Genomic DNA, 22,748 nt, shown 5'->3' with positions numbered 1-22,748 from the left:
TATCAAGTCACATTTGAACTCAGTTCTCTTGGCTTTAAGGACAGCTTTCAATCCATCATACCAAGCATCCTCTTATTGATACAAAAGGTATCAATAAAGTTTATTAGGAGAAGGAGGAGGAGGAGGAGAAGGTCAGTTCCCAGAGAACTGGAACCAGGTTTCTATAATTTGCCTATAGAGTGGGTTACTTAATGAAAATTTAGTGGTGGAAAGAATGATGAATTGGGTGTAAGATGGATGGAACATGGGTCAGTATGCTCAGCCTCTAAGAATTGAAAGCTATCTTTGGGAGAATGGGTTGTTCACAGCCTGCTGTAGAGAGCTCACTGGTCACCACATGGACACTCTGGGGGGTGCCGAATTCAAACACCATGCTAGAGAACCAAAAATTGCTTATAAGCTCTTTACTATGATAATCCACAAATCTACACATGTTAACTCTTTTTTTTTTTTTTTTTTTAGTGAGGCAATTGGGGTTAAGTGACTTGCCCAGGGTCACACAGCTAGTAAGTGTTAAGTGCCTGAGGCTAGATTTGAACTCAGGTACTCCTCACTCCAGGATTGGTGCTTTATCTACTGTGCCACCTAGCTGCCCCTCACATGTTAACTCTTGATTGGGCCTCAAGTCAAACCAACAACATGTTAGCAATCTTTCCAAACAAATACTACCATTAATAGTGCTTTATGGTTTGCAAAGTGCTTGACATGTGTTAACTCATTTGATCCTCACAATAACCCTGTGGGGGTAGGTGCTACTATTGTCCCCATTTTACAGATGAGGAAACCGAGGCACGGAAAGGTGAAGTGCTCAGGGCCATGTAGCTAGTAAGTGTCAAAGGCAGGGAACTAGACTAAGATCTTGGGTCCAAGTACTGCCCTATAGCCCCTGTACCATCTAGCCGCCTCCCACCTGAAGTAGTTATAAACATAATTAATTATCCTCAGGCCCTAAAGCAAAGGCTTCTTCTTATTACCCAAATCTCTCTTGTGGTTTAACACAGGGAAAATAGTAGACTTAGAATTTCATTGATGAAGGTTGGGAAGTCACTACAAAAGGGTGATAGGGTACCATGTTGTAGCATAAAGGCTGCTGGGATTGGGAACCCTTGGTTGCAAGCCTGTAACTGCCACCAACTAATTGTACACTGAGCCTCAGTCTCTTCATCTGTAACATGGGGATCAATCATGCCATCTGCTCTACTGTTGTAACAATCAAATGAAATATTACAACGAAAAGAGTGAAGGGAAAAAGCAACCAGGCTAATAATGCATTATTATTTTTCCTACTTTTCTATATTCTGCTAGATTATAAGCTTCCTGTAGACAAGAGATAGGCCTTGTCAAACATTATACCTCTAAAATGCCAGCACACAGTGTCTTTGATAAAGCAAGTGCAAGCATACCTCATTTGATGGTGCTTTGCTTTACTGTGATTCAAAAATACTGCATTTTTTTACCAATTGAAGGTTTATGGTGACCTACCTCAAGCAAGTCTATTGGTGCTTGTTTTTTCAACAGCGTGTACTCGTATCATGTCTCTATGTCAAATTTTGATAATTCTCATGATATTTTAAACTTTTTCATTGTTATTATATCTATTACAGTAATCTGTGACCAGTGATCTTTGATGTTACTATTGTAATTCTTTTGGGGCACCAAGAACTACACCCACATAAAGACAGAAAACTTAATTGATAAATATTGTATTCTGACTGCTCCACCAACCAGCCATTCCCATGTCTCTCTACCTCTCCTTGGGCCTCCCTATTCCCTGAGACACAACAGTGTTGAAATCATGCCAATTAATAACCGTAAAACAGCCTCTAAATGTTCAAGTGAAAGGGATCAATTTATGGGGCAGGTGTCATTGTTGTCTTATTTTAGGAAATTGCCACAGCTACCCCAACCTTCAACAATCACCACTCTGATCACTCAGCGGGCATTAACATTGAGCAAAAGGCATTATGCCTTGCTGAAGACTCAGATGATGGTTAGCAATTTTTTTTTTTTTTTTGCAATAAAGAATTTTTAAATTAAGGTGCTTATATGGATTTTGTTTGGGTTTTTTTTTTGACAGAATACTATTGCATACTTAATTGACTACAGTACGGTATAAACATAACTTTTGTATGCACTGGGAAATTAAAAAATTCCTACTACTCACTTTATTGCGATACATGCTTTATTGCAGTGATCTGGAACAGAACCCACAGTATTTCTGGAGGTATGCTTGTAAAAGTTAAATTGAGTGGCATCTTTGGGATAGAGATCATATCCTTCTCCTTCCTTCATTCTTCTGCACTGTGCTGGTATGAAATTCTGCCGTCCAATGTGAAGATAGCACTTAATCCACAAACATTTTAGTTTTATGTTGGCCAACCTTGGAAATTAAGATAAGGAATTTTTGGCCACCAGGGGGCTCTCAGATTTTTCTACCCATGCCAAAATTCTGAAGGTCACAGAAGTAAAACGTCTCTATCTGCAACATTCAGTCACAAATAAATACTGTCCTAAGTACCCAGGGCAGAAGTTCATCTGTATAACAAATGTTTATTGAGTATCTACTATGTACGATACCCTGTCCTAGGCCCTTTGGGGGATAGGAAGATGAATGAAACATAGAATCATAGATTTAGAAGCAGGAGGGCCCTTAGAGGTCATTGAGTGAGGCCCAGAAAGGTGCCAGGATTTGCCTAAGATCACACTGGGAGCATTTGGTAGAACCAGAATGTCAATTATAAAGGAGCATCTTGGAAGGTTGGGGAGGTGAAGTGGGGAGGGAAGTGTGCAAAGATAACACAGACAACACACACACAATGTAAGGCAGGCCTAAGGGAATCTGGACAGTAGGTCTAAAAGAAATGGCAACAGGTACCTAGCCAGACATTTATTAGACTAACTCTTCCTTTTGTTTGATTTTTATTGGAATCTATATCTAGGGCATGGGAAGCAGAGGAGGGAAGGAAGGAGGGTGTTCTTTGTGCAGATAGGAATTTGTTTTCTCTTTGAGCGTAGGCAGGAGAAATCAATCAGCCTACCAACTGTCAAGTGTTTACTGAGAACACTGACTCGATGATGATGTAATGATGATGATTGGTAGCTAGCATTTATAAAGCACCTACTATATGCCAGGCATTGTGCTAAGCACTTTTATGATTATTTTCTCATTTATTTGATCCTCACAAAGACCCTGAAAGCTAGATGTTATTCTGATCTCTAGTTTATAGTTGAGATTAAGTGACTTGCCCAAGGTCACACAGTTAAGTGTCTGAAGTCACATTTGAATCCAGATCTTCTTGACCCTACTATCCACTGCTCTACCCAGCTGCGTACATGCCCAGCCCTGGGCTCAGTTCTCACTGGGGGTGACAGTGAAGCACAAGCCATGTGGGATGCCTACTGAAAAAGTCCAGGACAGTCTATAATTAAGTGTCCAGGGTGGCAGAGAATAAGTATGGTGAGAATTCAAAGACAGGAAAGATGAAGTAGTCAGGGTGAGAAAGGGCCTTGAAGTCTGACTAGGGCTCAGGATTGTAGAAAGAACAAGATTCCAGTTTTGGCAGGTGGGGGGAGGGGTGTGTGTAAAAACAAGAGCCCAGAGGTTAACTTGAAGGTGGGAGGTAAGAAGAGAGTCCCAGAAGACATGGCAGGGGCTCATGCAAGTTTTGTGGGCTAGAGAGAATTTGTGTAGGCTGTCGATGACAAAAATCAATTTCAAAAATAGCCCAGGGCTCAGACTAAGTGCTTATCCTGATTCATAACTGGAACTCCTCTGGAGAGGGCTCTATGCAAATCAAACCCACAGCAGATTCTGCTCATCCACAAGTCCAGGGAGGGGAAGGTTTGTGGTTAATGGTGGCTGAATTGACTTCAGCCTTGAACTGAAGACGTTTTATTTCAGTATCTTTAAGCTGAACCACTATGAGAAGCTGTCGGAGTTTTCATAATCATTGTTTCTATGTGCTTAATGGTTCCCGGTTACAAAATATATTCATAGCCTTATTTGGCTTTGAAGTTGGAGGACCTGGGTTTAAATATTACCTCTGACCTTGACTAGTTTTGTGACTTTGGACAAATCACTTAGTCTTCCTTGGCTCTGAGTTTCCTCATCTTATTTGCTCCTACCTCGCTGCTCACAGGGTTGTTGTGAGGATCAAATGAGGTATTTGCACAGCGCTTAACACAAAGCCTGAGGCAGCTAGGTGGTTCAGTGCACAGAGTGCCAGGCCTGGAGTCAAGAAGACTCATCTTCCTGAGTTCAAATCAGGCCTCAGACACTTATCAGCTGGGTGACCCTGAGCAACTCACTTAACCCTGTTTGCCTCACTTTCCTCATCTGTAAAACGAGCTGGAGAAGGAAATGGCCAAGAAAACCCCAATGGGATCACAAAGAGTTGGACACAACCAAACAACAATTTTGTATATATTTTGCACATTCATAGTTATATGCGTGTTGTACCCTCTATTAGAAAGTAACCTCCTTGAGTACCATAAAAGTAGGTAGAGTCTACACATCTATAGGCCCAATGGGGAGGGCTAAGCCAAGGTGCCATATTCCAGTAGAATGTGAGCTCCTTAGAGCAGGGATTGTTTGAGTCTTGTTATTTAAACCTTCCTGCATGATTCAGTGCCTTGGTCCCCAGCCTATGACCATATCTTGAATATAGTGGGTACTTAAAAGGCCAGGGAGGCTGTTGAGAGCTGGCATGGTCAGAGAAGACTTAATGTAGGAACAGGCCTTGAGTTGACTCTTAAATATCAAGCAGGATTTGTTTTTGTTTTTGTTTTTGTGGGGCAATGACTTGCCCAGGGTCACACAGCTACTAAGTGTCAAGTGTCTGAGGACGGATTTGAACTCAGGGCCTCCTGAATCCAGGGCCGGTGCTTTATCCACTGTGCCATCTAGCTGCCCCCCTCAAGCAGGATTTGGACAGTGAGATATATAGAAAAAGGGACCAGCTCAAGAGAAGACGCTATATTAGTATGATGTATTTGCTCTTAGGGCAAGTAAGAAACCTGGCCTGTGGCAAGGGAATTAGTATCATGGTATAATATGAAGATCACAGACTTTCACAGTACTTAACTAGCTCTATGACCTTGGGCAAGGCACTTAACCTCCTGAACCTGTTTCTTCATCTGAAAAATGAGGCAGTTAGATGGTAAAGACAACTTTGAAGCCCTTTTCTGACCAACATGATGATCAACCATGGCTTCTGAGAGCCCATGAGGAAGTGTGGTACCCACTCACCTCCTGACAGAGAGGGGATAGACTTAGGGGACAGAACAAGACACATCTTTCTGCATCTGGTCAATGAAGGAATTTGTTTCACTTGATTATGTATATTGGTTACAAGGGTCTTGTTTTTCTGTTTTCTTTTTCAATGGTGGGGGTGGGGTGCTGTGGGAGTAGGAAGTGGGAAAGAAAGAAAACAAAATTTTTTAATTAAAAAAATTATTTTTTTTTAAATAAGAAGTTGGACTAGATGGCTTCTGAGGTCCCTTCTGGCTGGGTACAAATCCATGATCCTATGCAATGGAGGAGTGTGAAATAATGCAGGAGTGCAAATAGCTCATTATTCACTACAATGTGGCTGCCTATCCTAGATTTAATATGGGGGGTGGGGAAGGGGAAGGGAGTAATATTTATTTAATACTTCCTATGTGCTGGGTATTGTACTAAGTGCTTTTTATAAATATGATCTCATTTGATCCTCACAACAACTCTGTGAGGTAGGTGCTATTATCTCCATTTTACAGTTGAGGAAACTGAAGGAAAAAGAGGTTAAATGACTTGCCCAGAGTCACATTGCCAGTGTCTATGGTCATATTTGAATTCAGGAAGAGGAGTCTTCCTGATTCAAAGCCCAGTGCTCTATCCATTGGGCCACCACCTGGATGGTAGTAGGAAATAGACATGCATTGGAGGTTTTTGACAAAGGGAATATTAAGAATTGTGGCAGAGTTTATGAAAAGGAAGATGTAGATTTAAGAGAGATTTCAAAGCAAAAATCTACATGACTTGGTAACTGATCCAAAAATTGTAATGAATGAGGAAGGGTTTAGGAAGAGGAACTGAGCAAGGAGAAACAACCTCCAAGTGACCACAATGCTACCATGTGATGAGGAAACATTAAAAGACATGGCCCCAGCCATCAGTTTATTGAGCTTTTTTAATATACACTTTCTGAAACTAAGGACAGAAAGCTGGGCAAAGCCTACTGCTCCACATGTCCTCACCTCACATCTACGAATACAAATGCTTCTGTTCTGAGGAAGTCTTTCTACTATCATCCACCACACCTGTATTTAGCATCTATTATTTGTAAAGCACTATGGGTATCGCAAGGAGGAATAAGTCACACCCCCTGCCTTCAAGGATGCTACAGTTCAATTAAGGTACAAAAAATAATTGTTATGCCAGTTAGAAGTTGGTCATTTTCATGCGAGGCATGAAATGCTATGAGAATTTAGAAGTGGAGAAGGGAGATTCTTCGCCAAGCCCTCACCCAATGGTTATTTTTTGTAACCTTGTCATACCCACAGTGCAACGCATAGGGGCAGCAGCTAGGGAGCAAATATAGTAGATCCCCCTTAAAAATCATCTTTTCACTGATCCCTCCCTCGACAGTGGTTTCACAAGCACCCACAGAAGCCCCTCAAAACCCATAATGAAAGCGTTGGTGTGATAGCTACCACATACTCTCCCAGTTAAGTGTGAAACTCTTTGAGCTCTGGAGATAACTTACTTTTTCTTTTTGTATTCCCAGCATTTAGCACAGTGCCTTGGCATATAGTAAGTGCTGAATAAAATATTTTTCATTCATTCATTCATTCATCATAACAAATGTGGACATACCTGCTCCTGTAAACCTATAATATGGTTGTTAACTCCTTTCTCATCCCCTCCCCAAAAGAAGGGACCAAAAAGAAAATGAAAACAATAGTTAACAACTGACATTTTTATAGTCTTAATAACTTGGGGTCTTGGGGAATTCAGACCCTATTGACTTTTTCCAGTAACATCCACTTGAAGTTATTAAATAAAGTCCCATGCATGGTATAGGCCACCAACATAAAACTGGAGAAATCTAGCTTTGAAGAGCTCCTTCTAATTGAATCTAGCCAGTGATTTTTTTTTTTAAAGGCATAAACCCAATAGTACAATTACACAGGCTCCAGCTGTAAGGGTAAATAAATTCCATTTCCCAGCAAAACAAAACAAAGCCAAACCTTTGTTACTTACTGACAGTCGGAAAACGTTGGCTTGTAGTAAAACGATGGCATTTTCGATTCATACTTGGCCTTTCCTGCATGATTTCCATTGCAGGCCATAAACTGCAAAAGAAGGAAAACAACAAACATTTATGAAACTTTGCATCCTGTCCTTTTCTTTTTTCTAATGCACACTAATGACATTTTTGAAAAAGAAAAACAGATGTGTTCTGGCCCATAGACCACATAGTCTACACCATTTCAAAAAGTTAATATGAGGGTTGGGGCAGGGTGACACTGATATAGCAGCTTTAAAACTGGGTGGACTCAGGGGCAGCTAGGTGGCACAGAAGATAGAACACTGGCCCTGGATTCAGGAGGACCCGAGTTCAAATCCGACCTCAGACACTTAACAATTACTAGCTGTGTGACCCTGGGCAAGTCACTTAACCCCAATTGCCTCACCAAAAAACCCCCAAAAAACAAAAAAACAAAAACTTGGTGGACTCAGGTAGAATAGTCAGTCAGTCAATGAATAGGCATTTATTAAGCGCTAACTATATGCCAGCCACTGTTTGAAGCACTGGGTATATAAAAAAAGGAGAAAAAACCAGTCTCTATCCTTACTTAAGAAGCCACATGTTACAAAAATATTTATAGCTGCTCTTTTTGTTGTGGCAAAGAATTGGAAAGGGAGGGGATGGACATCAATTGGGGAATGATTGAATAAGTTGTGGTATATGAATGTAATGGAATACTATTGTGCTGTAAGAAACAATGAGCAGGGACAGCTAGGTGGCACAGTGAATAGAGCACTGGCCCTGGATTCAGGAGGACCTGAGTTCAAATCTGGCCTCAGACACTTAACATTTACTAGCTGTGTGACCCCGGGCAAGTCACTTAACCCCAATTGCCTCACTAAAAAAAAAAAAAAAAAAAGGAACTGTGCAATCTGGATGCAGAATTAACCATACTGTTTTCTGTTTTTTTGTTTTTTGAGGTTTTTCCCTTTTGTTCTGATTCTTCTTTCACAGCATAACTAATGCAGAAGTATATTTAATGTGATTGTACATATATAACCTATATCAGATTGCTTGCTATCTTGGAGAGGAGGGAGGGAGAGGAGGAAGGGAGAAAAATTTGGAGCTAGAAATCTTATAGAAACAAATGTTGAGAATTATCTCTGCAGGTAACTGGAAAATAATAAAATGTTTTTATGATAAAAAAGAAGTGATATATATATATATACATAAAAGCACAAAAAGATCTATATGGACTGAATGAAGTTAAGTAGGATGAAGTTAAGTAGAGCCAAGAAAGCAATATGCTAGTAAGTGCAACATTGTAAGAAAAAACAATTACCCTCCAAAAATTTAAAAATAAATGTAATAAAATTATTTTTTAAAAGCAGCTTACATGTTAATGGAGGTGGGGAAGATATGATATGCATACATACATATATACATACATGTATGCGTGTATGCATACATAAAAATGAGGTATTTACAAATATGTATAGAGTACATAACTGGAAACAGAGCTGATTATTAAATTCATTATGACTGTTTATACCTCAGGGCAGCTAGGTAGCACAGTGGATAGAGCACAGGTTGGGAACCAGAAAGATTCATCTTCATGAATTCAAATCTGGCCTCAGTCACTTACTAGTTGTGTGACCCTGGGCAGGTCGTTTCACCCTGTTTGCCTCAGTTTCCTCATCTGTTAAAATGAGCTGAAGAAGGAAATGTCAAGCTACTCAGAAATTCCTGCCAAGAAAACCCCCAATAAAGGGTCAGGGAGAGTCTGACATGACTGAAAAAAAGGTTTAACAACATGTATTCCTTAGGTATTGGCACACACTACAAACTAGGGCCTGATCAATTGTTTTGTTGATTATCTAGAGTTAAGAAAGTGATAGAGAAAATGTTAATGATAATGCAGATTAAATTTCAAAGTATGTCATGTGGTTCTGGTTGTTAAACATTTACCAGCATCTCCCTGGATGGAAGGTTATATCTGAAGGGAAAGAGCAGGAAAGGCAGCAAAAAAGACAATGAGGAACAGAGTCATATGTGGAGGTTGATGGCCATCACAAATCATTATCTCCAGCCACTCATTATGTTTCTCTCCAGGGAGCTTCAAGACATTAGAATTAACTATATAATGGATATACTCAGACATAAATACATATGCATATGACTCTTTCCTCATATATGGGGATATATGTGTGTATATTCCCATATATGATGGGAGAAAGTCATATATATGTATTATATATGTGTGTGTGTGTGCACCCATATATGGGGGAGAGAATAATATATGGATGTGTGTATATATAGAAATATATTATGATTGGGATTTTCTCTCTATATGTAGAGTGTGTGTGCATGCACTATATAGAAAGAGAACTATTCCTTTGATCTGTGGCTCATGATCGGGGTTTTATGGTAAAGTCTGGATGATTAAACATTATGACTTTGTTCAGGAATTCTTGGTTTTCAGACAGCACTGAGTCAATGGGCTAGAAGCAATCTCAAGAGGGCAACTACACCGTTCCCGTAGCCTTATTCCATGCCACACCAGTACCAGCCCTGATGAGGGTTACAGTGCATACAATGGGAACCGGTGTTTATTTAGACTCTGTAGGGATGAAGATTCTAACAGCTCTTTTTGAATTCATACTGTTGCTACGATAAAATGGATGGTGCATCATTTGTGAATGGTGCAAAAGTTTGAATGACCAAACCAACAAATATCTATTGAGAACCTATTGAAGACCCTATGTTGGGAGCACTGTGCAACTGTTTTGACAACACAGGAGAGCTATCGTGACAATGTGCATAGAGAGTTGGTCTCGAAGCCAGCCAGATCAGGGTTTAAGCCCTATCTCTCATAGATACTGCCTTGTATGCTCCTAGGCAGGTCACTTCAACTCTCGTTGGTCTAAGCAACTCTCTGTATCATTGCAATTTTAGTATATGTGCTGCCAAAGTGAGCATGCAACTCTCTATAACTATGAAGTGCCTAGGAGGTGCTGACCTCCATTGGTGGAAGGAGTCTCCTTATGACTGAGTTTTCATTATCAGAGAAATCCCAGGTCCTGTCTTTCTATGGTCCTCATCCCTATCTTATGTATCCAAATGCAAAGTCATGTTATAAACTCTTCTAAAAGCCATTGAGAAGTCCTATAAAACCATCTGACCAAACTTCTAGCCAGGGGCATGTATGGGAAATATGTTTTTGAAAGAATGTTTATTTTCTCTACAAAGTTTCATTTGGCACTAAAGGTATGATCTGACTGTAATATCAAGGGTGTAGATGCCAGACATGCTCATTCACATGTTTTATGTGACTAAAAATTCAGGTGTCACAGAAGATAAAGTGCTGGACCTGGAGTGAATGTTTAAATCTGGTCTCAGTCACTTAGTAGCTGGCTGTGCAAACCCGGTCAAGTCCTCATCTGTAAAATGGGAATAGCAACAGTACCTACCTCCCAGGGTTGTTGTGGGGATCAAATGAGATGATATTTATAAAGCTCTTTGCAAAATCCCAAAGTTCTATATAAATGTTAGCTATTGCCATTGCTATTTTTATTATAATTTTGACATGCTTATTAAATGAACTAGGGGCAGCTAGGTGGTACAGTGAATAGAGTGCCGGATCTAGAGTCAGGAAGGCCTAAGTTCAAATCTGGCCCCAGATACTTACTAGCTGTGTGACCCTGGGCAAGCCATTTCATCCTGTTTGCCTCAGTTTCCTCATCTGTAAAATGAGCTAGAGAAGGAAATGCCAAACTGCTCTAGTATCTTTACCAAGAAAACCCCAAATGGGATCCCAAAGAATTGGTCATGACTGAAAGAATTGAACAACAACAACTAAATGAATAGATCATAGGAATTCCAAAGACAAAGCCACTGGTTTATAAGCTTTGTGAGGCCAGGGACCACATCATAACTAAACTTTGTGTTTCCAGCAGCAAGCAAAGTACCTAATACATTCTTGCTGACATGAATGGAATTATTTTCTGAATGTCAAAGAACCATTCTGTTACCTCTTCTTTCTAGCTTTCATGCCTGGAAACAAGTTATCCCACTTCCTTACTCCTCCAATAGAAGTGACGCATGGGCTATCCCACTTCCTAACTCCTCCACCAGAAATAGCACACAGGCTATCCCACTTTCTAATTCCTTCAAAAGAGTTGGCATGACACACAGGCTATCCCACTTTCTAACTCCTCCAACTGTGATGGCACACAGGCTATCCCACTTTCTAACTCCTCCAATGTGATGCCACACAGGCTGCCTCCAACTACAATAACATATAGGCTACCCCATTTTCTAACTTCTTCAGTGAACATAACACACAAACCATCTTGTTTTCTTCTCTCTCTCATTTCCAGGACTGGCAGTAGGTAGTTGTATTGTATTTGGGTAAATGATTATCATAATCTGTCAAAACTAGATTACTTTTAACAACAGAAATAGTAATAATAATAATGATAATGGTAGCATTTATCATCTAGGCAAGTCAATCTTCCAACACAAAACTTTAGTGCTTTCTTTACTGGTCAGTTGGACCAGTAAGTCCAGGACCAGTAAAGTCAAGGAGACACTTGGTATTGGGTTTTTTTCAGGGCTCCATCTTTGATGCCTTTTTAGGATGGGTAAAAGATGAAGGGAGCCTGCAAAATTCACCCAATCTCCTCTCCCAAAAGAAATGGGATTTCACAAGCAGTGAGAGGAGGACTCACCCTCTGGTGGGCAGCATCACCATTCTGAAAAGCTACTAACACGCTCAGCATCCCCATAAAAAATTATTGGAGGGGGGTAATAGCCTGCCAAAATGGAGCGAGGGAGATAATGGAAAGGGATATTTCTAATGGAAAAAGGCTGGTGAGAGGAATCTCATCTATTTAGATAGGAGAAAACTGCTCACATCCACCCCTTCAAAGCTTCTGACTTGAAGTCAGCCCATAGGTTGCCAGGATTACAAACTGGCTTTCCATTTCCCCCACCCCCATCTCTCCCAATCACCAGGCTTCTTGCCCTCCACATTCTTCTTTTCTGCATTGCAGTTCTGAAAGTGAACTTCTTGAGATCCTTCCTGAAGGCCCCACAGCATTTAGCTCAGGGCTGGAGACACACACACACACAAACATACATACACACATACATTTGTATGTGGGTTCAAAATTCTCAAGAAAGATGAGACCATGACTTTAGCCACCATCCTTCACTCCCCATTTCCTGGCAATTAAAAGAAAAAAGTATTCTTACTCTGTCTTCTGGAAAAGTATTCTTTCCTCCTTGACTCTGTCTTCCCCTCCATTTCTGGAACTATGACCCATGTATGATCACATCAACTCTCCCACTCTTCCTGGCTGGGTTATGTCATTATTTCTCTATAACCCTATTTACAATTCCTGGAACTTTCTGTATCAAAGCTCCTCTCCTGAGCCACTACTTCCTTTTGTGTGTTGTCTCCCCTCTTAGAATATAGGCTCCTTGAAGGCAGGAACTATATTTACTTTTGTATTTTTATCCCCAGTATTTAGTACAGTGCTTGGCACATAGTAATTGACAAATGTTTTCCCATCCATCCATCCATCCTTCATTTTTGTGCCTTTCAAAACAGGTCACCTGGTTTGGCCTGGATGGAGACTGCATTGACTCCCCCCTCAGAATACCTCACAAGACATTCAACCTTTATCTAGTTGTTGTTTGATCCAGTCCTGAGACAGAGACTCTAGCTGTGACCCTCCCCCACTCATCCCCCCAACAGAGCAGAACAAGACCAGATGGTATCTGCAATGATTAAGTGGGTGAAATGTCTTTGGCATAAATCTCTGCCTGATGTAAGGGCTAGACCGTAGTCTAGGTGGAGTTCAATGAAAAAGTAAAATGTGATGCACAGTGGATAAAGCACCGGCCTTGGATTCAGGAGGACCTGAGTTCAAATCCAGCCTCAGACATTTGACACTTACTAGTTGTGTGACCCTGGGCAAGTCAATTAACCCTCATTGCCCTGCCCCCCCCCCCCAAAAAAAGTAAAATGTGACTCCTACAGGGTAGGAACTGTTTCCTTTTTGATTCTGTATTCTGAGTACTTAGCATAGCATCTTGTACATTGGATTGTCTATTCCTCCATTTGATTGTAAGCTCTTTGAGGTCAGGGATTAGCTTTCTTTTTCCTCTTTGTATCCCTAGCACACAGCTAAGTATGTGGCATACAGCAGGTGCTTAATAAGTCTTTACTGACTGACTGTAACCAGCAGGCACTTACTAAATATTGAATTGAAGGCTGAAGGGAAGCAAATAGGCTCAAAGTTCCATTTGTAGCGTTTGCTGATCTCCAGGGTGTTTGGGCTGATGCTGAAGATTCAACAATGTGAGAATCAGTTCAGCTGGTTCCAGCACACCCTTGGCTCCTGTTGGCGTTCTTATTCTCTGATCATCATGGTAGAAAAGAGTAAGGGTACTCAAGCCAGAAACCATCTTGGCAGAAGTTAGGAATACCTGGAAAACAAGTGCTTCTCTGAACTACCACTACTACTTCTTCTTTTTCTTCTTCTTCTTCCTCTTCCTCTTCTTCCTTGTCCTTTTCCTCCTCCCCCTCTTCTTCTCCTTCTTCTTCTCCTCCTTTTTTTTTTTTTTTTTTGCAGGGCAATGAGGGTTAAGTGACTTGCCCAGGGTCACACAGCTAGTCTCTGAACTTCTTGGTTCAGAGGCTTAGGGGAGTCTCCACTAGGATGGGATTTAACTCTTAGAGAAGCAGGAATGTTCTTACTGGAAGGATCCCAGATGATTCTTCCTTGACCAGCACAATTAACCTGGACCAGGTATCTAGAAATCCAAAGGTGTATTTCTGGGTCCTCTCTTTTCAAGGGGGAAAGTTCAAATAGAAGAGTGTTTTTTGTTTTGTTTTGTTTCCCTAGGGGACACTGTTTTCTGGTGTGGTCAGATTCCAGTGGTGAACACAAAGAAAGGAGGTTAAGGGGAATCTGTAAATATCTGACATTGTCCATTTTCCATCCACCTCCTTGGAGTCTTCTCAAGGTAAATCAACCAAAAGTACAGTATTTTTTTAAGTGTCTACTACGTGTCAGGCATGATGCTAGGTGCTAGGGGGCAAATTTAAATGTGGGACCTCAAGAAGCCTACATTTTACTACGGAAGATGATTGGTCACAGATACATAAATAAAGCAATTATTCAAAAACATAATGATAGGGAGGGGGGCAAAGGACAGCACTGAAAGCTAAAAAAAATCAGGAAAAGATTTGTTTTTTAAAAGTTTATTATTTTTTTCCAATTACCAATTATTCATTTTTCTCCCTTCTACTTCTGCCCACCCACTGAAAAGAAGGAAGGGAGGGAGAAAGGAAGAGAAGGAAGGAGGAAGGAAAGAAGGGAGGAAGTTTTGTATCATATAAGCATAGTCAAGTAAAACATACTCCCACATTGGTCATATCCAAAATTCATTTCTTATTCTGCGTTATAGAATTTCTCTATCATTTCTTATTCTGCATTACACCATTTCTCTATCACGAGGTGGGCAACACTCAGGAAAACCTCTTAAAGAGGGGATACTTGGGGGGCAGCTAGGTGGCACAGTGGATAAAGCACCGGCCCTGGATTCAGGAGGGCCTGAGTTCAAATACAGTCTCAGACACTTGATACTCATTAGCTGTGTGCCCCCGGGCAAGTCACTTAATCTTCATTGCCCTGCAAAAAAAAAAAAAAAAAAGAGGGGACACTTGACCTGAGCTGTTAAGGGAGCTGGGGGTATGAAGAAGGAGAAGTGTGATGGGAAAACATTTCAGGCATGAGCACAGAGTTGGAAGACAATGGAGTGTTGTACATGGAAAACAGCAAGCCCCAAGTCACCCCAGACAACATGTAGTTTAGGTCATACTGGAGTGGAGCAGACCTGGACACCCCTTCTGACCATTCCTTAGCTCCAAAAAGAGCCCTGGAACCTGCTATCAGTGTGCCTCCCAGGGCCCATCAAGGACCCAGCCAAGCAAGTAGACCTCCTACCTCTATTTGTGCTTCATCCCAAGCATCCAAACGGACTGACTTCACTTTGCTGACAGTGGGGATGTTGCGGTGTATTCCTGAGCAGCTCAGGCAAATGAATACTCCAAGGGTGTAGGAGGCCCAGTCAGGATCTAAGAAGCAAAATGATAATAATGATGATGATGATATAATAATAGCTCGTCTTTATGTAGCATTTAAAAATTTACAACCATTATTTTTAAACAAGTATTATCTTTACAAATATTATCTTATTCTTACCTCGCAACAATCCTTGAAGGCAGTTGCTATTATTATCCTCATTTTACACATGAGGAAACTGAGGCAGATAGGTTAACTCTATCCGTTGAACCACCTGGATCTAGTCACCAATTAGTATGGAAACAAAGAAAAGTATGATACACTGAAAAAAGGATGGGGGCAGGGAAGCTAGGTGGCACAATGGATAAAGCACTGGCCCTGGATTCAGGAGGACCTGAGTTCAAATATGGCCTCAAACACTTGACACTTACTAGCTGTGTGACCCTGGGCAAGTAATTTAACCCTCATGGTCCTGCAAAAAGAAAGAAAGAAAGAGAGAGGAAGGAAGGAAGGAAGGAAGGAAGGAAGGAAGGAAGGAAGGAAGGAAGGAAGGAAGGAAGGAAGGAAGGAAGGAAGGAAGGAAGGAAGGAAAGAAGGAAGGAAGGAAGGAAGAAAAGAAAGAAGAAAGAAAGAAAGAAAGAAAGAAAGAAAGAAAGAAAGAAAGAAAGAAAGAAAGAAAGAAAGAAAGAAAGAAGAAAGGAGAATGAGACTAATAGTCAGCTGACTTGGCTTTTTTAGTCCTGCCTCTGACACTTAACTAGCTATGAGGCCTTGGACAAGTGACAATTTCCCTAGGCTTCAGTTTGCTCATTTGTAAAATGAGGAAGGGGAACAGGAACATGGCCTATGAGGAAGCTTCCAAGTCTAGATTTATGAGCCTATGATCTCACTGATGTAAATTAAATAATTTTTTTGTTTTGTTTTTTTGGTGAGGCTTACCCAGGGTCACACAGCTAGTAATTGTTAAGTGTCCGAGGCCGGATTTGAACTCAGGTCCTCCTGAATCCAGGGCCCGTGCTCTATCCACTGTGCCACCTAGCTGCCCCCAAATTAAATAATTTTTAAAGACAGACCCCAATTTTTGTAGTAATTATTTGCAATTGTAAAAACAACCAATGTAGAAGAAATGTAAAAGTCCAACGGTGAGGGGAACAGTTAAACAAATTGTGCTGTATTAATACAACTAGGGGCAGCTATGTAAAACAGCAGATAGAATGCTAGGCCAGGAGTCAGAAAGACTCATCTTCCTGAGTTCAAATCTGCACTCAATACACTGGCTGTATGATCCTGGATAAGACATTTAACCCTTCTTGCCTTAGTTTTCTCATCTATAAAATGAGCTGGAGAAGAAAATGACAAACTACTGCAGTATTTTTGCCAAGAAGACCCTAAATGGGGTCATGGAGAGTCAGACAGGACTGAAAACAACTGAACAACAACAACAACAATGCATCAGGTGTTATAATGTTATTAAGATTGATGAGAATGAAGAACACAAAGAAATCCAGGAAAACTTATGAAATTATGCAAAGGAAAAAAAGCAGAAGCAGAGTAAGAGTACGCATATCAACTACAACCAGGGGAATGAGTGAAAGAACCAAGAAATTGAATGAAGGGAGTGACTGAAAAATTATGACTGAATTTTATGTGCTGAGATTCACTTATTTCAATGCAATAGTTGCAATGTACATTTAGTTGGTACATTGATGTTTAACTTGAGTTTATAATAAATCATTTAAAAATATTGCCAAAAGTGTTGCCCATAACTCAGAACTTTTGCTAAGTGAATCATATTTCAAATGCAAAAGGGAAGCTGATGATTTAAAGGAATTCTACTGTGAATTCTTTTGTAAAATCAATAACCCTTTTATAAAACTAGCCATCATTCCCTGAATTCACATCTGAAATAAATACAGGTGTTCATCCTTGGCATGCAATAGAGAAAATGATAATTATAAGGATTATAGGTCCAGAGCTGGAATAAGACCTCAGAGGCTGAAACCTACCTTCTTGGTTTACAGATTATAAAAATCATAGTTAGCATTTATACAGCATGTTAAGGTTTGCAAAGTACCTTACAAATATTATTTCATCCTCACAACAGCCCTAGGAGCTAGGTGCTATTATCACTTCCTTTTTACAGATGAGGAAACTGAGGCAGGGGGTAAGTGACTTGCTCAGTTTCACATAGCTAGTGTTTGGAGGCTGAATTTGAACTCAGGTCTTCCTGACTCCAGGTCCAGCGGTCTATCTGTATCTAGCTGAGTGAGCAGTTAGGCTGTGCAGTGGATAAAACATTGGCCCTGAAGTTGGGAGGACTCAGTTCAAATCTGACCTCAGACACTTACTAGCTGTATGTTCCTGAGCAAGTCATTTAACCCCAATTGCCTTAAATATCTGGGGCCATCTCCAATCGTCCGGATCTATAGTTTGCCACTGGACCCAGATGACTCTGGAGGAGAGAGTGAGGTTGGTGACTCTGCACAGCCCTCCCTCACTTAAATCCAATTCACTGCAAATCATGACATCACCCCAGTGTCATGGTCTTCTTCAAGAATGAAGGACAGGGGCAGCTAAATGGTGCAGTGGATAGAGCACCGGCCCTGGATTCAGGAGGACCTGAGTTCAAATCCAGCCTCAGACACTTAACACTTACTAACTGTGTGACCCTGGGCAAGTCACTTAACCCCAATTGCCTCACTAAAAAAAAAAAAGAAAGAATGAAGGACGAACAACATCTAGCTGAGTAAACTGAAGGAAGCCCAAAAAGGTTAAACGATTTTCCTATTATAAATCTTTTTTGTAAAGATCCCTTAAGACAAATAACCGCTGCCCCCAAATCCTTATTTTTGTGTAAGGATCTCCATATATGAAGTCTCAAGGTTTTCCATAGGTGAAACTTGTTTAAAGCAAGGTATGCCTGCATTCCTATGACCTTTCCCTTTTGCTGAGGCTGAAAAAGGCCACTTGCTTTAGGGGCATTCACTGAGCATCTGGCCTGAGGTCAGTGCCTCAACAAACAGGAAATAGCCCATCTGCCTCATTGACCAGGTAAGTAAATGGAAGGAAACCTTTTATTTCCACTCATTTTGACTCAAACATCTTTCCTCCCAGGCAAATCATTTCAAACCATTTTGACTTTATCCTCTGTCCAAATCTACCCTCAAGGGCCCAGCCCCTAATGACTCAGACCCATATCTGAGTCCTGGATTCTGCATCCTCTCCTGTTCTCACATGCCCATGTCAACCAGAGACTGCAAGCACAACATATTCCACTCAATTGATAAATTAGGTCCATAGGTCAAATGTACAAACCTTTCATCTTCCTCTATTGCGTGCTGAGCCCTGGGCTCTGGACTCTGTAGGTGATAGAAGAATGAGATACACAGTCTCATTCTTGGGTAAGCCATAAAAAAGATTCTTGCTCAGTTGAGATAACCCCTCACCTGGTATGTTACCTAGTGAGTTCTGGTTTGGCTAGGGGTTGAACTAGACTCTGTCTTCAGTCCCTTCCAATTCCTTCCCTTTCTACTATTCAGAGTTGGGGGCACAAATGAGGCAGGCAGGGTCTCAGGATGAACTAAGAGACAGTCAGGATCCAATTACCCTATGAATAAATGTTACCTAACTTGGAACAGAAAGAAAATCAACCTTAAAGAAGAAGGCAAAAAGGAAATTTTCAGAGATCCACAGTCTAGAAGGAGCCTTTGGGTATTTAATACAGACCTCTTATCTTAAAGGAGAAGAAACTGAGACCTAGAGACTAAGGAACTTACCCAAGGCCACACAGGCACCACCCCTACAGCCATATTGGAGACCAGTAACAGACAGAGTTAGAATGGGGCTGGGTGTAAGGCTTAAAAACGGTGGTATATGACAGTGATGGAATACTACTGTGCTATGAGAAATGATAAACTCGTTGATTGTAGAAAAACACAGCTACACTTGCATGACATAATGAAAAGTGAAATGAACAGAACCAAGAGAATGCTCTATGTGTCACAGCAATATCGTCTTAAGAACAACTTTGAGTAACTAAGTCATTTTGACTATTATAAATACCCAAATTAACTACAAGGAACTTATGAAGGAAGATGCTAATTGCATCCAGAGAAAGAATGGATAAATAGAAGAATATACAGAATGATTTTATGTGTATACATATATTTGTGTGTAATGGCAGCCATCCCTAGGGTGGCAGGAGGGGGAAGGGAAGAGAAAAAGGGAAAAAGAGAAATTTACATGATAACCTTATTATATATTTAAAAGGAATATCAAGATGTATGTAATAGATTTGCATTTTCGTGTACAATCATCTTTATCCCCCTATTCTACTATGTTATGGAAATGCTTGTTTTATTTCATAAATTAAAAAGAAAAGATAAAAGAAAAAGGAAAAATGGGGGGGAAGCATACTGAAAGACTGTATCAGGGTCTCACACACTCTTGGCTCCCTTCTTCTTCTTCATCATCATCATCAACATCAGCAAGCATTAATAAAGCACCTAAGGGGCGGCTAGGTGGCGCAGTGGATAAAGCACCGGTCCTGGATTCAGGAGGACCTGAGTTCAAATCCGGCCTCAGACACTTGACACTTACTAGCTGTGTGACCCTGGGCAAGTCACTTAACCCCCATTGCCCCGGAAAAAAACAAATAATAATAATAAAAAGCACCTATTATATTCCATCACTGTGCTAAGCACCCCTATGCTTTGAATATTTTTCCTCCTCATCTCTTCCCCCTTGCCTCCCTTCAAGTCTCAGCTAAAAGGCCACCTTCTAAACGAACCCTTTCCCAGTCCCCTTCAGTACTTAGTACTTCCCTCTGAGATTATGGCCAATTTATCCTGTCAATATACAGCATACAGACACACACGCATACATACATACATATACACACATACACACACACACACACATATATATATATATATATATATTATAACATTTTTCTTTATAGTTTGGGGTTCCAATTTTTATCCCTCTTTCCCTCCCTCCCCTCTCCCTTCCCTGAAGCAACAATCAATCAGATATGGGTTATACAGATACAATTATGTAAAATATTACCATATTTGTCATTTGGCACATATATTTTTATTTACATTCTGTCTCCTTCATTAGAGCATAAGCTCCTTGAGGGCAGAGACTGTGGTTTTTTACCTACTTTGTATCCTCAATGATTAGCACAGTGCCTGCTATATTTCAGTTGTTTCTCAGTTGTATCTGACTCTTCATGACGCCATTTGGGGTTTTCTTGGCAAGATACTAGAGCGGTTTTCCATTTCCTTCTCCAGCTCATTTAATGGATGAAGAAACTGAGGCAAATAGGGTGAAGTGACTTGCCCAGGGTCACCCAGCTAAGTAAGTGTCTGAGGCTGGATTTGAAAGTTGGGAAGATGAGGTTTCCTGACACCATGATGTAGGAGGCAAAGAAAGGGTTAACAGATAAACCCAAGACCCAGGCTCTGATTTATGGGTTTTTGTTTTGTTTTGTTTTTGCAGGGCAATGAGAGTTAAGTGACTTGCCAAGGGTCACACATCTAGTAAGTGTCGAGCATCTAAGGTCCGATTTGAACTCAGGTCCTCCTGAATCCAGGGCCCATGCTTTATTCACTGAGCCACCCAGCTGCCCCCTCAGGCTCTGATTTAGATCTGAACTCTAAGAGGGATTCAGACCCCAGGGTCTGATTCAGGGCCTAGGTTCTTGTTACCCACATTAATCACCACTCACAACAAAAACATAAAGAGGTAGGTCATAGAGACCTTAACCACAACAAAAACATAGAGACAGGCTATAGAAATTCTAATTGATAAATGTTTAATATCTAGAAATTAGGCCTCGGAACGAAACATATAGGGACATTCTGACCTTGGCAAGTTGAGGTAACATGCACAGAAAAGGCCTGAGAACAGAGAATAAAAGAGTAAGAGTAAGTCATCTACTGGGGAATGTGTCCCTCCCCAAACAGGCAGTGTCTTGGAGCTCTGTCTCTCTCACTTAGCACACTCCCCATGCAATCCTCTTTCTAGCAGAAATGTCATAATTTGTTTATTCTGTTCTAGTCATTATGCTAAACATTTACACTGCACAGTGTAGTCATTATTTATGAGGAGTCAAGAGCTTGTTCTCACTTTCTTTATACATATTTAATGGATGGTTTGGCTTGCAATTAGCACCCAGGAATTATGGGAAGCAAGGATCTGGTGAAGGAGGAAATGAAGGGTCAGCCACACCTAAGCCATTCACAAGGGACACTGGGAACTTGGAGAGAGGATCCCTCCCCTGAACTAACAAGGCAGCTCCATCTGAGCAAATCTTGGGGTGAGGGGGAAACCGAGAACCGACAACAACCTTCCACCTTCATGGTCTCACTTTTGCATTTATATCCCTGGCCCCTAGCACCATGCCCTGCACTGAGTATCAGCTTAATAAAGGCCAGGTGGGGGGCAGCTAGGTGATGCAATGGATAAACCACCGGCCCTGGATTCAAGAGGACCTGAGTTCAGATCCGATCTCAGACACCTAATACTCACTAGCTGTGTGACCTTGGCAAGTCACTTAACCCTCATTGCCTCGCAAAAAATAAAAGAAATTAAATTTAAATGTAAATTTAAAAAATTTAAAAGAAATTTAAAAATAAATAAAGGCCAGGTGATTGACTCAGGCTTGACTGGATTTGAGAAGTAGAAAAGAGAACAGAAGCGGGGGAAGAAGGTATTAACAACTCACATTTATGTAGCTGGCACTTTACTTCTAACAACACCATTAGATAGGCAGCAAGGAGGATCATTTTCCCCATCTCCCAGGTAAGGAAAATTAAGCTCAGGGGAGTTTAATAATTTCCCTATAGTCACTGGCAAAAATTGAGGTCTAGGGCTTAACACTGCCTTGACACTGAGTAGAGGCTTAATATTTATTAAGCTTATGGATCAACTGACTGAGAAGATCCTAGATTTAGATCTGGAAGAGATGTAAGTACTTAATAAATGCTCTCTCTTTTCCTCCTCCTCCTCCTCCTCCTCCTCTTTTTCTCTCTCCCTCTCTCCCCTCCCCCTTTCTCTCCTCTCCTCTTCTGTCCTGTCTCTCTGTTCCTGTCTGTCCCTCTCTGTTTCTTTCTCTCTGTCTGTCCATCTGTCTCTTACCCCAGAGAGATGAATCAATCAATGGAAATATCACTAAATTTACAGTTAGAAGAACTGGATTCAAATCCTCTCTCTCTGCCACTACCTCCATGTGTGAACTTGGGTAAATCAAGTGAGCAAACATTTATTTTTTTTTCATATAAATATTTTATTATTTTCAGTTACATTTGAGATAGTTTTCAACATTTGTTTTTATAAGATTTCTAGTTTCAAATTTTTCTCCCTCCTTCCCCTCCCTCCCCACTCCCCAAGACAGCAAGTAATCTGATATAGGTTA

The 22,748-nt window shown here is 40.8% G+C and overlaps 1 protein-coding gene across 1 annotated transcript in view; it reads right to left on the bottom strand.

Moving 5' to 3' along the window:
- The window catches only part of ADAP1 (ArfGAP with dual PH domains 1), a 173,471-nt gene that overhangs the window by 118,544 nt on the left and 32,179 nt on the right, over positions 1-22,748 (bottom strand). Inside the window, exons 2-3 of the mRNA XM_043986858.1 lie at positions 15,251-15,381; positions 7,244-7,335 (exon numbers count right to left, since the gene is read on the bottom strand). Of these exons, the coding sequence (XP_043842793.1) occupies positions 7,244-7,335; positions 15,251-15,381 (223 nt within the window). The remainder of the gene's footprint in view (positions 1-7,243; positions 7,336-15,250; positions 15,382-22,748) is intronic.

The sequence above is a fragment of the Dromiciops gliroides genome, chromosome 1 (assembly GCF_019393635.1).
Source record: "Dromiciops gliroides isolate mDroGli1 chromosome 1, mDroGli1.pri, whole genome shotgun sequence".
In the NCBI taxonomy this organism is placed as follows: domain Eukaryota; kingdom Metazoa; phylum Chordata; class Mammalia; order Microbiotheria; family Microbiotheriidae; genus Dromiciops; species Dromiciops gliroides.
This window is presented reverse-complemented; position numbering and strand designations above follow the sequence as displayed.